Here is a 16,221-nt window from a genome sequence, read left to right on the forward strand (position 1 = left end):
TAAAAACCCAACTATCCCTCTAAGATAAATGAAAACCATTTGTTCAAAACCTCAGAATTAGCCACTATAGATATGGGAAAAAAGTATTCTCCATTTCTCATATCATACCGGTCACATGATGCTGAACCAAGAAAAGGAACGAGTCTATAGAAGTGTAACCAGTTATGTAATTAGTGATGATAATGAAGGAAAATAACTCAAAGTCTATGTCAATATTACACACATGTAGAAATTGAATCATTGTGGGGGTGGGGGGGGGGTTATTGTGAATGAATGTCTCCAGTTTGTGTGACAGTCAGGTGCTCCTATGACCACAGCACCACACCTGCACATCATATGACAGTGATGTCATTCACTGAAATATGAGCCCTCTACACTCTGTTGAATCCACTTCTTGGATTATTTACCTCTATCTTTTTTCTTATTTTTTTAAACACAAATATTCCTCAACACATCATTAAATATGAAGTTTTCTCAAAGCTTCATGGAAAAACTTTACCCAGAATGTAACAAACAGAGAGTAGAACAGGTGAGTTTGCATGAGGATAGAGATGCTTTTATGGCCTTTTATTAACAGAACACTGACTTTTACGATGAGAGATCTCTATATATATATATATCTATAGCAGCAGAGTGTTTGTTGGGCACAGGGTTGGAACGGTAGCTCAGAAAAACAGACAGTATGAAACTCTTCTTAGCATTTGCATGCTTGCTGGCAGGCTGCCTGGCCCAGAAGCCTCACCCGTGCAGTAAGTAAACAGAGAGGAACGCTTTGATTTATACAATGCAATGTTTTCCTTTGTGTCCGCACACAGCAGTCAGGTGCATTTCATGTTATTTTTCTGCGTCAAATATCAAATGCAGTGTTGTAATTTCACACATTTTTTTTCCAAATTGCAGAAAGTCCTCCTCTGCTGACATGCAGGTTCTCTGTTGTAAGTGTATACTGGTTTCAAAGTGTCCTTTATGCGCACGATAATTCAGCATTAGACGGTTAGAGGGAGATTTAAACTCATCCAATTATTTATTTTTTACTCCAGTTTGCACAGAATGATGACCTGTTCGGACTGGGAAAATACCTCTATGATGCAATTGGAGAACGGATTCGGGTGTTTGAGTTGGTCACCCTGGACAACCAGACTTTCACCTATGATGTTCTTGCGAACTATAGAGAGGTGACATGAATGGCAATAAGATTGTATTAATGTAATACTTTTAAAAATAATGAAGTGTATGATTTTAAATGACAAAAAGCATTCTGAGTAGATTAAATTAATATGTGTATTATACACTAGAAATGTTTATTCAATATATGGTGTTAAGGGAAAAACTCAGGTGTAAAAGAAAATAAAAGCTGCATGAATTTGAATATAAACATTTCTCTCTTGATCTCTCACCCTCCTTCCATCAGCAAGTCTTGTATCAGATCAACGAAAAAGACAAAACCTGCCAGAAAAGCCCTCTGAAGGCAAACTTTATGCCTATGGGCGTCCCACCAGGCTCCTCTCTAGTGGCTCAGTCAGTCCTAGGTGACTCATCTAGACCCGGGGAAGGACTCCTGGTCAACACCTGGACAGGAAATCAGCCCAACATAGGTCAGAGAGCATGTCACTTTTAGAACCGTCTCCACTATTTATTCTTCTGTCCAATAATATTCTTTTTTTTGTTTTGTTTAATCTCTCGCTCTAAAGGACGGTTCATGACTACCGTTACTGAATTTGGATGCATTCCCGTCACCTTTGTGTACCAACTCAAGCCTTATGGATGGATGCATGTAAGGTGAGTATACATTCATATCACCAGGGTAATCCTAGACTTTGGCTTTTTAGTTGTCTGCATCTCGTCAATCACAGCGTAACCTGTTTAAAGCCATTTTAACTCTTAAACAGGACCATCATGTTATATTCAAGAAGACTTTAAAATATCGATTGAGACCATGAACTAAAGGAAATGTTCAATAGGGAGAATTACAGACTTATTTTTGCAACAGTAGTATTCTCCCTGCTGGCTGTTTGGGAGAATGCAGGCTGAAGGCAATAAGCATTGGCTTCACCATTAAAACCAGAGGCTACATCCATTTTTTTTATACAGTCAATAGAAAGGCTAGAGTTCTAAGAACCAGCAAATTGATTCTGAGTCTTTATGTTCTCTAGCTACTTCGACAACGTCATCGGGATCACAAACCCTGATCAGCTCAACCCGCCATCCTTCTGCTCGGATGCGAACACGATGACTCATGAGGAGCCCGTTGACTTCATGAGCTTGTTCCAACCAAAGAATTAAAAGGTCCTCCTTTCACTTTCAGATTCTTTTTGTAGGCTACATCAAAGTTAAACTTTTCATAAATCTTTTTAACTCTGACAATTTTCTTGAGATTGAATCTGACCAAGGGAATGTTTCCATCATGACAGTAAATTTAGAAAAAAAACTGAAATGAATCACCCGACTCTGCTGTTGGGATTGTTCAGTTTCCACGAGGGAATTATTTCCTTTTTTCTCCTTACAAACAAACGAATGATAATGTTACTGTCTGTTTGATTTGCAAATGTGACTTCAGCTTTCTTTAAAGCATAAACAGTCAAGTTGTTAAACAGTATTTGCTTCTTTCAAAATAAAAAAAACAAATCTGTATTTCATTGATATTCAGTCTGTTTTATTTAACAGTGTGACCTTTAATCATCCTGACTGTACCTCCTGCACTACATGACAGGCCATTTCAAATTTACTTTAGTATAAACTTCAACTTTATAGGAATGTTCTGTGACCTCACCTAACGTCTATTTATAGAAATAAAAGAAAACTAAACAAATATATATATATAAATGGTCAACAGGATAACCAGTGCACAGCCTAAAATCAAGTTCTCAGTGACCATACTAAAGACCATTTTCACACCGCTGTGGGTCACCACTCGTATTATAGGTAGAGTACCAATCGAGAATTATGACGAACTCCTTGGTGTGTCAGGGCCTTTAAACTGTCTTAGCAGCAGCTGAAATATTATCCTATCAGACGCTCCATATTTCAGAAAATAATACATTTAAAGAAAGAAACATGGAGGTAATATGTTCAGATCCATTGAGCACTAATCATTTCTAAGTGATATTAAAAGCTTCAATTTGTGCATTTGTCAAATGGGAATGTTTTCTGTGCATTTGTTGCTGCAGCTGTGTGATTTTAGTCTAACTCCTGGTTTAACTTCTTCATATTTCTCTAATACAGTTTGCTCTGAGTTTTTGAAATATGACAGTCTGCTGACAGCAGTTCATGTTCATGTGTATAAATGTTCACATGCTGCTTACACGGCCCCTTTAATGTGAACGTGCTCATAGAAACCCTGTGTCGACTTATCAGGCTGATAACTTGCTTCATGTGACCTTTTAGTGTGACCTTTGTCAGGGGTTAGTGAAGCCAGATGACCAAAAAAGAATCCTCAGTGTGTTGAACTCGCTTCGTTGTACAGGCCTCATGTTTTTTACTGATTTATCAACTCAACCAAATGACAGCCATACTGATATATTCAGTTTAACACCACTCCCTCTCATGGGATTTTACTTTATTATAAGAAGAAATAGCATGGACCCTGTCAACACAAACAACACTCTTCATCCCCTAACCCACTGTGCACTATACATTACACAATGTTATTCTAGCCTAAAGAAACCTTCACCAGGATTTAGTGTACAGAAAGTAGAACATGTGTCATTCAAAGGAAGAGAAAATGGCACTTATTACCTTTAATCTTGATGCAGGCCTGATAACAGAACAGTGAACTGAACTGACTATCTGTCGGGGTTAAAAATAAAACCAGGAAGCAGGACCTACCCCTGGACCTGAGAGGCTCGTGTATAAGGAAGTGAATCCCCTTCACAACAGCAGAGTGTTTGCTGCTGCCTGAGAACAGTCGCTTAGACAGAGAAAACATGAAAATCTTTGTGGCATTAGCGTGCTTACTGGCAGGCTGCCTGGCCCAGAGGCCTCACCCGTGCGGTAAGTAAACACTGACAGAGCCAGAAAAGTGATTGTGTGCTTTCTAAATGCTAAAACATTTGTTTTGGCAATGTTTTCCTTTGTTGATTTTACACGGGAATCAGCCATTTGTGTGTTGTGTTATAATTTCACACATCTTTCTTCAAATCACAGAAAGTCCTCCTCTGCTCAGCGGGGCGCTCACTGCGGTAAGGTGTTCATTGTTTCTTTATGAGCACAATGACGCAGCGTCACAGTGTGAAGATGTGAGAGAGGGAGATTTAAACTCACCCAATTCTCCTTCCTCCAGTCCACGCAGAATGAAAAGCTGTGGGTCTATGCCAAATACCTGTACGATGCACTGGGACAACGGATGAGGCTCTTTGAGTTCGGCAACCTGGATAATCAGACTTTCACCTACGATTTTCTTCTGCTCTACAAAGAGGTGACCAAAGCAATAACAGCAACATTAAATATTTATTTTAGAGTGATAAGAAGAGAAAAGTTGCAATGACTGAATAATTTCACACCTTACTCCCTCATACAGTAGCCTATGTCGAACATTTGAGGATTTCAGAGTCAAATTCTAACTTTACATTATTTATTTTTTATAGTTCAAAGAAAACTTATTTCCATTAATATCAAACATCCACATTTAAGTTGAATAGATTGTTTCCTAAGTTGAAATATCGCAATGCTCATTCAGTTAGCCAGTTAACAGCATTTTCCAGTATGTGTTAGCATCAAGCTAATGAACTAAGATAGATATCCTCGTCTGTCTTTGAGAAAATGTGCCCTCACTGCAGAACGATGCACCAGCTACCACTGCTCACAATATGTATAAATATACTTGGTTCAGGATACAATTTTATTGCAATTTTTCACGATTGTCAAAGACATGAGATTGAGGTAAATCTTTTAATTTTGAGGTAAAAAGTTTGTTAAAGTTACGGTAAGTATAATCATCCTCATTTTGAAACATCACACCTCCTAAATCTCCAAGTCTTCACTTTCCTGTCCCTAGTCTGTTGGTGTCTCTGTCTGAAGCAGATAGTGCCCCCTGCTGGTTAAAAAAAAAGATAGCACTTCTAGTTTTTTGATATCGATTTACATTGTCCATATTTGTGTTGATGTTTAATTGTATTTAAAGGTATCGTTACAATCCTAGTTTTTAGCACGTGATTTTAACTAAACAGCAAACTTTTATACCATCATTAAATGTCAAAGTCAAGTGTAAAATAATATAAATGAAGGAAATCCATTTTTCTCCTCATCTAATCAATCAATCAATTTTTATTTGTATAGCGTCAACTCATAACAAGTGTTATCTCGAGACACTTCACAAAAAGCAGGTAAAATACCTTACTCTTTGTCTGTTAACATTACAAAAGAGCAGGTAAAAAGACCTTACTCATTGTTATGTTACAAAAGAGCAGGTAAAAAGACCTTACTCATTGTTATGTTACAAAAAGCAGGTAAAAAGACCTTACTCATTGTTATGTTACAAAAAGCAGGTAAAAAGACCTTACTCATTGTTATGTTACAAAAAGCAGGTAAAAGACCTTACTTATTGCTATATTACAAAGACCCGGCCTATCCATCATGAGCACTTTTATCTAATAACTTTTATCCATCAGCATGTCATGTATGAGATCAACCACCACAATCGTACCTGCAAGAAAATCCCTCTGAAGGTGGACTTTCAGCCTCTGGGCATTTCAAAAGACGCCTCTCTGCTGGGCCAGGTGATCGTCGGCAGCTCGTCTGGACCCGGACAAGGACTCCTGGTCAACACCTGGATAGGAGATCTGCCCAACAAAGAAGGTCAGAGAGCATTTGTTGGTGTGAGCTATCTAAAACTGTTAATTCTTCTATTCTAAAACTCTTCTTTTTTTTTTTTTCCCCTATCTCTCACCCTACAGGAAAGTACATGAGCACAGTGACTGAATTTGGATGCATTCCTGTTTCTGTTGCATTTCAAACAAAACAATATGGATGGATGGTCTTCAGGTCAGTTTATAACAGGCACCTAGAACCTATTAAAGAAGTGGTCGAGCCATGTCGCCCATTTGTTTAAGTACCCCCACCCAGGGACGGCGCCAGGATTTGTTTCTCCTGGTGCTGAGGGGGAGCTTGACTTATATCTGGGTGCTATGAAAAGTTGATTTTCATGAATTCATAGTTCTCTCTTTTTTTTTTTCAAATAAAAGCAGACATATGTGAGGGGGCTTAACTGGGTATGGACAGATTTGTGATGGGGCTATAGCGCCCCCTAGCCCCAATGTAGCGCCGTGCTTGCCCCCACCCCACCCTCCTTCTGAAGCATTTTAGCTGTCTTCATTTTTTGGAACCAGAAGTTATTTGAACAAGAATGTGGAAATGCATTGTTAGGTCTCTCTCCTCTTTGGCATCACAGGTCGCCATGCCTAAAGCATGCCCCGTTTCAGCATCATTAAACTCTAAAAGGGACCATGATGGACACTTTGATTATGATGCTGTATTGAGACTTGAAACTGTGAACAGGATTGTGATAAGTCAATGATATGAGAGTTGGGGACGTGTTAATTCTACTTCAACAGCAGGCTGGATGTTGCCTTTTAGAAACCAGCAAACTGATTTGATCTTTTTCTCTTTCAGCTACTTCAACAACATCATCGGGATTTCTGACCCCGGTCTGCTCAACCCTCCATCCTTCTGCCCGAGTGCAGACGCTTCAACAGACGAGGAGCCCATTGGCTTCTTTAGTTTGTTCCATCGGAAGAACTGAGGGCCTCCTTTAAACCAATATGTCCAACTCTTCAACATGTGGAACAAGTCAAACTGAGCCTCTAAACCCAGCACTGTAATTCACTATACATAAAATCTAAAATGTTCGATGTCTAGCTATAGTTTAGATTCCCTAACAAAATGTGATTAATGTCACATTATTAATGAATATTTGTTTACTTCTCCAGGATTGATTGAACTTAAAGATGGACATATAATGTTTACGTATTGAGTTCGGGGGCGTAGTGTCCCTGAATGCATCATTTCCTTTTTCTCAAGTAACAAAAACTAACTCTGCGCTTGATATTCCTTCAGCTCTCTTTCAGGGACAAACAATAAAGCTGTCAAACAGTACATGCTCAATGCTGAATTTAAAAATGTATGTCTACTTTTTAACTATCCCATGTGACAGCACATTCATGACTGAACCTCCTTTGCTTCTTAATTAAAAGGTTAATTATCTAAACTTCAAATTTCAAAGAATGTACTGTGAACTTGTTAATTTTATCAATGAAAATAATAAAAATACAACTCAAATATTTTAACCTTGTCTCTGTGTAGAAAAAAAGATTACACATATTGATGAGTGTTGAGGTCGTAGGCTGTGTCTGAAATCACACTCATTCCCTAGTCCCTACTCACTATGTAGTGCAAAATATAGTGAGTAGTCATTTCGGACACAGTCTTTCGTCAAATTTTTTTTTTTGTTTGTTTATGGTGTAATGTTGATTTCTGACATTTGTAAAGGGGACATATTATGAAAAATCCACTTCCACAGTGTTTCTGAACATATATTTGGGTAACCTGAGTGTCTACAGACCCACACAATGTGAAATAAACCCATACAGTCCTTTGTTTGTGGTCTGCATAAGTCTTACAACACAGAGAAAAATGCTTCGTTTCAAATTTGCTCAAATACCCTCCCCTGGTATCTCCACCCATGGACTCCAACCTAGAACAAAACTTTTGTGCAGGTCGCTATTCTCAGAAACCTCGACTGTATGGCAAAGGCGGGGGTGTCGCTGTCATATACAGAGAAAGATTTTTCATCAAGTCAATATCTTGTGGGGATTTCTCCTCATTTGAAAGCCTTATATTCTATGTCAACAAGCACCACCTATTTTATTTCTTTTAGTCTACCGTCCACCAAAATTTAATTCCACTTTAATCTCTGAATTTTCTGATCTCCTGTCCTTTACTTTTGTTTTGCATCCTACTGGGGCTACACATGTTAAAGGCCACACTCTCGATCTGGTAATATCATATGGCCTAAAGATCGATAGTGTAGACCTTATTAATTTTTGTTTATCAGATCATTATTGTGTCAGCTTTAAGTTGTAAGCTCCTGTGACTCCTAAACTCCCACCTGCTCCGGTTCGCTCCCGTATCATCAACTCAACTACTGCAAGTAATGTTTAATAATAATAACAATAATTTTATACTTTATTGATCCCGCGAGGGGAAATTTGTTTTTACACTCTGTCTAGTAAACATGCTACACAAACATAGGCTGAAATACACACACATGCACAAACAGGATCCTATGGACATGTACTAATGGAGAGGTCTCAGAGTGGGGGGGCTGCCCACAGTGGGTGCTCCTGGGCTGGTTAGGTGCCTTGCTCAAGGGCACCTTGGCAGTGCTCAGGAAGTGGACTGGCACCTCTCCAGCTACCAGACCAATTTCTGGACTTGCCCGTTGACTTCATGAGCTTGTTCCAACCAAAGAATTAAAAGGTCCTCCTTTCACTTTCAGATTCTTTTTGTAGGCTACATCAAAGTTAAACTTTTCATAAATCTTTTTAACTCTGACAATTTTCTTGAGATTGAATCTGACCAAGGGAATGTTTCCATCATGACAGTAAATTTAGAAAAAAAACTGAAATGAATCACCCGACTCTGCTGTTGGGATTGTTCAGTTTCCACGAGGGAATTATTTCCTTTTTTCTCCTTACAAACAAACGAATGATAATGTTACTGTCTGTTTGATTTGCAAATGTGACTTCAGCTTTCTTTAAAGCATAAACAGTCAAGTTGTTAAACAGTATTTGCTTCTTTCAAAATAAAAAAAACAAATCTGTATTTCATTGATATTCAGTCTGTTTTATTTAACAGTGTGACCTTTAATCATCCTGACTGTACCTCCTGCACTACATGACAGGCCATCTCAAATTTACTTTAGTATCAACTTCAACTTTATAGGAATGTTCTGTGACCTCACCTAACGTCTATTTATAGAAATAAAAGAAAACTAAACAAATATATATATATAAATGGTCAACAGGATAACCAGTGCACAGCCTAAAATCAAGTTCTCAGTGACCATACTAAAGACCATTTTCACACCGCTGTGGGTCACCACTCGTATTATAGGTAGAGTACCAATCGAGAATTATGACGAACTCCTTGGTGTGTCAGGGCCTTTAAACTGTCTTAGCAGCAGCTGAAATATTATCCTATCAGACGCTCCATATTTCAGAAAATAATACATTTAAAGAAAGAAACATGGAGGTAATATGTTCAGATCCATTGAGCACTAATCATTTCTAAGTGATATTAAAGCTTCAATTTGTGCATTTGTCAAATGGGAATGTTTTCTGTGCATTTGTTGCTGCAGCTGTGTGATTTTAGTCTAACTCCTGGTTTAACTTCTTCATATTTCTCTAATACAGTTTGCTCTGAGTTTTTGAAATATGACAGTCTGCTGACAGCAGTTCATGTTCATGTGTATAAATGTTCACATGCTGCTTACACGGCCCCTTTAATGTGAACGTGCTCATAGAAACCCTGTGTCGACTTATCAGGCTGATAACCTGCTTCATGTGACCTTTTAGTGTGACCTTTGTCAGGGGTTAGTGAAGCCAGATGACCAAAAAAGAATCCTCAGTGTGTTGAACTCGCTTCGTATATAAGGAAGTGAATCCCCTTCACAACAGCAGAGTGTTTGCTGCTGCCTGAGAACAGTCGCTTAGACAGAGAAAACATGAAAATCTTTGTGGCATTAGCGTGCTTACTGGCAGGCTGCCTGGCCCAGAGGCCTCACCCGTGCGGTAAGTAAACACTGACAGAGCCAGAAAAGTGATTGTGTGCTTTCTAAATGCTAAAACATTTGTTTTGGCAATGTTTTCCTTTGTTGATTTTACACGGGAATCAGCCATTTGTGTGTTGTGTTATAATTTCACACATCTTTCTTCAAATCACAGAAAGTCCTCCTCTGCTGACAGGCGGGTTCTCTGTTGTAAGTGTATACTGGTTTCAAAGTGTCCTTTATGCGCACGATAATTCAGCATTAGACGGTTAGAGGGAGATTTAAACTCATCCAATTATTATTTTTTTACTCCAGTTTGCACAGAATGATGACCTGTTCGGACTGGGAAAATACCTCTACGATGCAATTGGAGAACGGATTCGGGTGTTTGAGTTGGTCACCCTGGACAACCAGACTTTCACCTATGATGTTCTTGCGAACTATAGAGAGGTGACATGAATGGCAATAAGATTGTATTAATGTAATACTTTTAAAAATAATGAAGTGTATGATTTTAAATGACAAAAAGCATTCTGAGTAGATTAAATTAATATGTGTATTATACACTAGAAATGTTTATTCAATATACGGTGTTAAGGGAAAAACTCAGGTGTAAAAGAAAATAAAAGCTGCATGAATTTGAATATAAACATTTCTCTCTTGATCTCTCACCCTCCTTCCATCAGCAAGTCTTGTATCAGATCAACGAAAAAGACAAAACCTGCCAGAAAAGCCCTCTGAAAGCAAACTTTATGCCTTTGGGCGTCCCACCAGGCTCCTCTCTAGTGGCTCAGTCAGTCCTAGGTGACTCATCTAGACCCGGGGAAGGACTCCTGGTCAACACCTGGACAGGAAATCAGCCCAACATAGGTCAGAGAGCATGTCACTTTTAGAACCGTCTCCACTATTTATTCTTCTGTTCAATAATATTCTTTTTTTTGTTTTGTTTAATCTCTCGCTCTAAAGGACGGTTCATGACTACCGTTACTGAATTTGGATGCGTTCCCGTCACCTTTGTGTACCAACTCAAGCCTTATGGATGGATGCATGTAAGGTGAGTATACATTCATATCACCAGGGTAATCCTAGACTTTGGCTTTTTAGTTGTCTGTATCTCGTCAATCACAGCGTAGCCTGTTTAAAGCCATTTTAACTCTTAAACAGGACCATCATGTTATATTCAAGAAGACTTTAAAATATCGATTGAGACCATGAACTAAAGGAAATGTTCAATAGGGAGAATTACAGACTTATTTTTGCAACAGTAGTATTCTCCCTGCTGGCTGTTTGGGAGAATGCAGGCTGAAGGCAATAAGCATTGGCTTCACCATTAAAACCAGAGGCTACATCCATTTTTTTTATACAGTCAATAGAAAGGCTAGAGTTCTAAGAACCAGCAAATTGATTCTGAGTCTTTATGTTCTCTAGCTACTTCGACAACGTCATCGGGATCACAAACCCTGATCAGCTCAACCCGCCATCCTTCTGCTCGGATGCGAACACGATGACTCATGAGGAGCCCGTTGACTTCATGAGCTTGTTCCAACCAAAGAATTAAAAGGTCCTCCTTTCACTTTCAGATTCTTTTTGTAGGCTACATCAAAGTTAAACTTTTCATAAATCTTTTTAACTCTGACAATTTTCTTGAGATTGAATCTGACCAAGGGAATGTTTCCATCATGACAGTAAATTTAGAAAAAAAACTGAAATGAATCACCCGACTCTGCTGTTGGGATTGTTCAGTTTCCACGAGGGAATTATTTCCTTTTTTCTCCTTACAAACAAACGAATGATAATGTTACTGTCTGTTTGATTTGCAAATGTGACTTCAGCTTTCTTTAAAGCATAAACAGTCAAGTTGTTAAACAGTATTTGCTTCTTTCAAAATAAAAAAAACAAATCTGTATTTCATTGATATTCAGTCTGTTTTATTTAACAGTGTGACCTTTAATCATCCTGACTGTACCTCCTGCACTACATGACAGGCCATCTCAAATTTACTTTAGTATCAACTTCAACTTTATAGGAATGTTCTGTGACCTCACCTAACGTCTATTTATAGAAATAAAAGAAAACTAAACAAATATATATATATAAATGGTCAACAGGATAACCAGTGCACAGCCTAAAATCAAGTTCTCAGTGACCATACTAAAGACCATTTTCACACCGCTGTGGGTCACCACTCGTATTATAGGTAGAGTACCAATCGAGAATTATGACGAACTCCTTGGTGTGTCAGGGCCTTTAAACTGTCTTAGCAGCAGCTGAAATATTATCCTATCAGACGCTCCATATTTCAGAAAATAATACATTTAAAGAAAGAAACATGGAGGTAATATGTTCAGATCCATTGAGCACTAATCATTTCTAAGTGATATTAAAAGCTTCAATTTGTGCATTTGTCAAATGGGAATGTTTTCTGTGCATTTGTTGCTGCAGCTGTGTGATTTTAGTCTAACTCCTGGTTTAACGTCTTCATATTTCTCTAATACAGTTTGCTCTGAGTTTTTGAAATATGACAGTCTGCTGACAGCAGTTCATGTTCATGTGTATAAATGTTCACATGCTGCTTACACGGCCCCTTTAATGTGAACGTGCTCATAGAAACCCTGTGTCGACTTATCAGGCTGATAACTTGCTTCATGTGACCTTTTAGTGTGACCTTTGTCAGGGGTTAGTGAAGCCAGATGACCAAAAAAGAATCCTCAGTGTGTTGAACTCGCTTCGTTGTACAGGCCTCATGTTTTTTACTGATTTATCAACTCAACCAAATGACAGCCATACTGATATATTCAGTTTAACACCACTCCCTCTCATGGGATTTTACTTTATTATAAGAAGAAATAGCATGGACCCTGTCAACACAAACAACACTCTTCATCCCCTAACCCACTGTGCACTATACATTACACAATGTTATTCTAGCCTAAAGAAACCTTCACCAGGATTTAGTGTACAGAAAGTAGAACATGTGTCATTCAAAGGAAGAGAAAATGGCACTTATTACCTTTAATCTTGATGCAGGCCTGATAACAGAACAGTGAATTGAACTGACTATCTGTCGGGGTTAAAAATAAAACCAGGAAGCAGGACCTACCCCTGGACCTGAGAGGCTCGTATATAAGGAAGTGAATCCCCTTCACAACAGCAGAGTGTTTGCTGCTGCCTGAGAACAGTCGCTTAGACAGAGAAAACATGAAAATCTTTGTGGCATTAGCGTGCTTACTGGCAGGCTGCCTGGCCCAGAGGCCTCACCCGTGCGGTAAGTAAACACTGACAGAGCCAGAAAAGTGATTGTGTGCTTTCTAAATGCTAAAACATTTGTTTTGGCAATGTTTTCCTTTGTTGATTTTACACGGGAATCAGCCATTTGTGTGTTGTGTTATAATTTCACACATCTTTCTTCAAATCACAGAAAGTCCTCCTCTGCTCAGCGGGGCGCTCACTGCGGTAAGGTGTTCATTGTTTCTTTATGAGCACAATGACGCAGCGTCACAGTTTGAAGATGTGAGAGAGGGAGATTTAAACTCACCCAATTCTCCTTCCTCCAGTCCACGCAGAATGAAAAGCTGTGGGTCTATGCCAAATACCTGTACGATGCACTGGGACAACGGATGAGGCTCTTTGAGTTCGGCAACCTGGATAATCAGACTTTCACCTACGATTTTCTTCTGCTCTACAAAGAGGTGACCAAAGCAATAACAGCAACATTAAATATTTATTTTAGAGTGATAAGAAGAGAAAAGTTGCAATGACTGAATAATTTCACACCTTATTCCCTCATACAGTAGCCTATGTCGAACATTTGAGGATTTCAGAGTCAAATTCTAACTTTACATTATTTATTTTTTATAGTTCAAAGAAAACTTATTTCCATTAATATCAAACATCCACATTTAAGTTGAATAGATTGTTTCCTAAGTTGAAATATCGCAATGCTCATTCAGTTAGCCAGTTAACAGCATTTTCCAGTATGTGTTAGCATCAAGCTAATGAACTAAGATAGATATCCTCGTCTGTCTTTGAGAAAATGTGCCCTCACTGCAGAACGATGCACCAGCTACCACTGCTCACAATATGTATAAATATACTTGGTTCAGGATACAATTTTATTGCAATTTTTCACGATTGTCAAAGACATGAGATTGAGGTAAATCTTTTAATTTTGAGGTAAAACGTTTGTTAAAGTTACGGTAAGTATAATCATCCTCATTTTGAAACATCACACCTCCGAAATCTCCAAGTCTTCACTTTCCTGTCCCCAGTCTGTTGGTGTCTCTGTCTGAAGCAGATAGTGCCCCCTGCTGGTTAAAAAAAAAGATAGCACTTCTAGTTTTTTGATATCGATTTACATTGTCCATATTTGTGTTGATGTTTAATTGTATTTAAAGGTATCGTTACAATCCTAGTTTTTAGCACGTGATTTTAACTAAACAGCAAACTTTTATACCATCATTAAATGTCAAAGTCAAGTGTAAAATAATATAAATGAAGGAAATCCATTTTTCTCCTCATCTAATCAATCAATCAATTTTTATTTGTATAGCGTCAACTCATAACAAGTGTTATCTCGAGACACTTCACAAAAAGCAGGTAAAATACCTTACTCTTTGTCTGTTAACATTACAAAAGAGCAGGTAAAAAGACTTTACTCATTGTTATGTTACAAAAAGCAGGTAAAAAGACCTTACTCATTGTTATGTTACAAAAAGCAGGTAAAAGACCTTACTTATTGCTATATTACAAAGACCCGGCCTATCCATCATGAGCACTTTTATCTAATAACTTTTATCCATCAGCATGTCATGTATGAGATCAACCACCACAATCGTACCTGCAAGAAAATCCCTCTGAAGGTGGACTTTCAGCCTCTGGGCATTTCAAAAGACGCCTCTCTGCTGGGCCAGGTGATCGTCGGCAGCTCGTCTGGACCCGGACAAGGACTCCTGGTCAACACCTGGATAGGAGATCTGCCCAACAAAGAAGGTCAGAGAGCATTTGTTGGTGTGAGCTATCTAAAACTGTTAATTCTTCTATTCTAAAACTCTTCTTTTTTTTTTTTTCCCCTATCTCTCACCCTACAGGAAAGTACATGAGCACAGTGACTGAATTTGGATGCATTCCTGTTTCTGTTGCATTTCAAACAAAACAATATGGATGGATGGTCTTCAGGTCAGTTTATAACAGGCACCTAGAACCTATTAAAGAAGTGGTCGAGCCATGTCGCCCATTTGTTTAAGTACCCCCACCCAGGGACGGCGCCAGGATTTGTTTCTCCTGGTGCTGAGGGGGAGCTTGACTTATATCTGGGTGCTATGAAAAGTTGATTTTCATGAATTCATAGTTCTCTCTTTTTTTTTTTCAAATAAAAGCAGACATATGTGAGGGGGCTTAACTGGGTATGGACAGATTTGTGATGGGGCTATAGCGCCCCCTAGCCCCAATGTAGCACCGTGCTTGCCCCCACCCCACCCCACCCTCCTTCTGAAGCATTTTAGCTGTCTTCATTTTTTGGAACCAGAAGTTATTTGAACAAGAATGTGGAAATGCATTGTTAGGTCTCTTTACTCTTTGGCATCACAGGTCGCCATGCCTAAAGCATGCCCCGTTTCAGCATCATTAAACTCTAAAAGGGACCATGATGGACACTTTGATTATGATGCTGTATTGAGACTTGAAACTGTGAACAGGATTGTGATAAGTCAATGATATGAGAGTTGGGGACGTGTTAATTCTGCCTTTTAGAAACCAGCAAACTGATTTGATCTTTTTCTCTTTCAGCTACTTCAACAACATCATCGGGATTTCTGACCCCGGTCTGCTCAACCCTCCATCCTTCTGCCCGAGTGCAGACGCTTCAACAGACGAGGAGCCCATTGGCTTCTTTAGTTTGTTCCATCGGAAGAATTGAGGGCCTCCTTTAAACCAATATGTCCAACTCTTCAACATGTGGAACAAGTCAAACTGAGCCTCTAAACCCAGCACTGTAATTCACTATACATAAAATCTAAAATGTTCGATGTCTAGCTATAGTTTAGATTCCCTAACAAAATGTGATTAATGTCACATTATTAATGAATATTTGTTTACTTCTCCAGGATTGATTGAACTTAAAGATGGACATATAATGTTTACGTATTGAGTTCGGGGGCGTAGTGTCCCTGAATGCATCATTTCCTTTTTCTCAAGTAACAAAAACTAACTCTGCGCTTGATATTCCTTCAGCTCTCTTTCAGGGACAAACAATAAAGCTGTCAAACAGTACATGCTCAATGCTGAATTTAAAAATGTATGTCTACTTTTTAACTATCCCATGTGACAGCACATCCATGACTGAACCTCCTTTGCTTCTTAATTAAAAGGTTAATTATCTAAACTTCAAATTTCAAAGAATGTACTGTGAACTTGTTAATTTTATCAATGAAAATAATAAAAATACAACTCAAATATTTTAA

General features: G+C 38.5%; 3 protein-coding genes across 5 annotated transcripts; all 3 read left to right on the plus strand.

Moving 5' to 3' along the window:
• Positions 1–605: 605 nt before the first annotated feature.
• Positions 606–11,669, plus strand: LOC109992830 (ependymin-like). 3 transcript variants are annotated; one of them, XM_065950315.1, is made up of 6 exons: positions 606–749; positions 901–935; positions 1,041–1,175; positions 1,412–1,595; positions 1,692–1,779; positions 2,154–2,631. In XM_065950315.1, exons 1-6 carry the CDS (start codon positions 683–685, stop codon positions 2,281–2,283), a joined length of 639 nt encoding a protein of 212 aa, XP_065806387.1. In that variant the 5' UTR covers positions 606–682; the 3' UTR covers positions 2,284–2,631. The 3 variants fall into 3 exon arrangements, with proteins under 3 accessions (XP_065806387.1, XP_065806388.1, XP_020501254.2); XM_065950316.1 differs by lacking the exons at positions 901–935; positions 1,041–1,175; positions 1,412–1,595; positions 1,692–1,779; positions 2,154–2,631 and adding exons at positions 9,939–9,973; positions 10,079–10,213; positions 10,450–10,633; positions 10,730–10,817; positions 11,192–11,669 and having other exon boundaries at positions 610–749; XM_020645598.3 differs by lacking the exons at positions 606–749; positions 901–935; positions 1,041–1,175; ... (1 more) ...; positions 1,692–1,779; positions 2,154–2,631 and adding exons at positions 9,640–9,785; positions 9,939–9,973; positions 10,079–10,213; ... (1 more) ...; positions 10,730–10,817; positions 11,192–11,669.
• Positions 3,836–8,817, plus strand: LOC136177347 (ependymin-like). The gene is made up of 6 exons (XM_065950314.1): positions 3,836–3,990; positions 4,144–4,178; positions 4,280–4,414; positions 5,607–5,793; positions 5,892–5,979; positions 6,607–8,817. Exons 1-6 carry the CDS (start codon positions 3,924–3,926, stop codon positions 6,734–6,736), a joined length of 642 nt encoding a protein of 213 aa, XP_065806386.1. The 5' UTR covers positions 3,836–3,923; the 3' UTR covers positions 6,737–8,817.
• A 1,204-nt stretch (positions 11,670–12,873) lies between the features above and the next one.
• LOC109975373 (ependymin) lies at positions 12,874–16,221 on the plus strand. Its single transcript, XM_020625795.3, has 6 exons — positions 12,874–13,028; positions 13,182–13,216; positions 13,318–13,452; positions 14,566–14,752; positions 14,851–14,938; positions 15,548–16,221. The coding sequence occupies exons 1-6, from the start codon at positions 12,962–12,964 to the stop codon at positions 15,675–15,677; spliced, it is 642 nt and encodes a 213-aa protein (XP_020481451.2). The 5' UTR covers positions 12,874–12,961; the 3' UTR covers positions 15,678–16,221.

This window comes from Labrus bergylta, chromosome 22 (genome assembly GCF_963930695.1).
Source record: "Labrus bergylta chromosome 22, fLabBer1.1, whole genome shotgun sequence".
NCBI classification, from domain to species: Eukaryota; Metazoa; Chordata; class Actinopteri; order Labriformes; family Labridae; genus Labrus; species Labrus bergylta.

Bases quoted from the DNA above. Each gene is read 5' to 3' on its own strand.
- LOC109992830 (XM_065950315.1), top strand. From the start codon at position 683: ATGAAACTCTTCTTAGCATTTGCATGCTTGCTGGCAGGCTGCCTGGCC. The intron at 1,176-1,411 runs GTGACATGAATG...TCCTTCCATCAG, and splicing joins TTCTTGCGAACTATAGAGAG to CAAGTCTTGTATCAGATCAA. The intron at 1,780-2,153 runs GTGAGTATACAT...TATGTTCTCTAG, and splicing joins TATGGATGGATGCATGTAAG to CTACTTCGACAACGTCATCG.
- LOC136177347 (XM_065950314.1), top strand. From the start codon at position 3,924: ATGAAAATCTTTGTGGCATTAGCGTGCTTACTGGCAGGCTGCCTGGCC. The intron at 3,991-4,143 runs GTAAGTAAACAC...TTCAAATCACAG, and splicing joins CCAGAGGCCTCACCCGTGCG to AAAGTCCTCCTCTGCTCAGC. The intron at 5,980-6,606 runs GTCAGTTTATAA...TTTCTCTTTCAG, and splicing joins TATGGATGGATGGTCTTCAG to CTACTTCAACAACATCATCG.
- LOC109975373 (XM_020625795.3), top strand. From the start codon at position 12,962: ATGAAAATCTTTGTGGCATTAGCGTGCTTACTGGCAGGCTGCCTGGCC. The intron at 14,753-14,850 runs GTCAGAGAGCAT...CTCACCCTACAG, and splicing joins AGATCTGCCCAACAAAGAAG to GAAAGTACATGAGCACAGTG. The intron at 14,939-15,547 runs GTCAGTTTATAA...TTTCTCTTTCAG, and splicing joins TATGGATGGATGGTCTTCAG to CTACTTCAACAACATCATCG.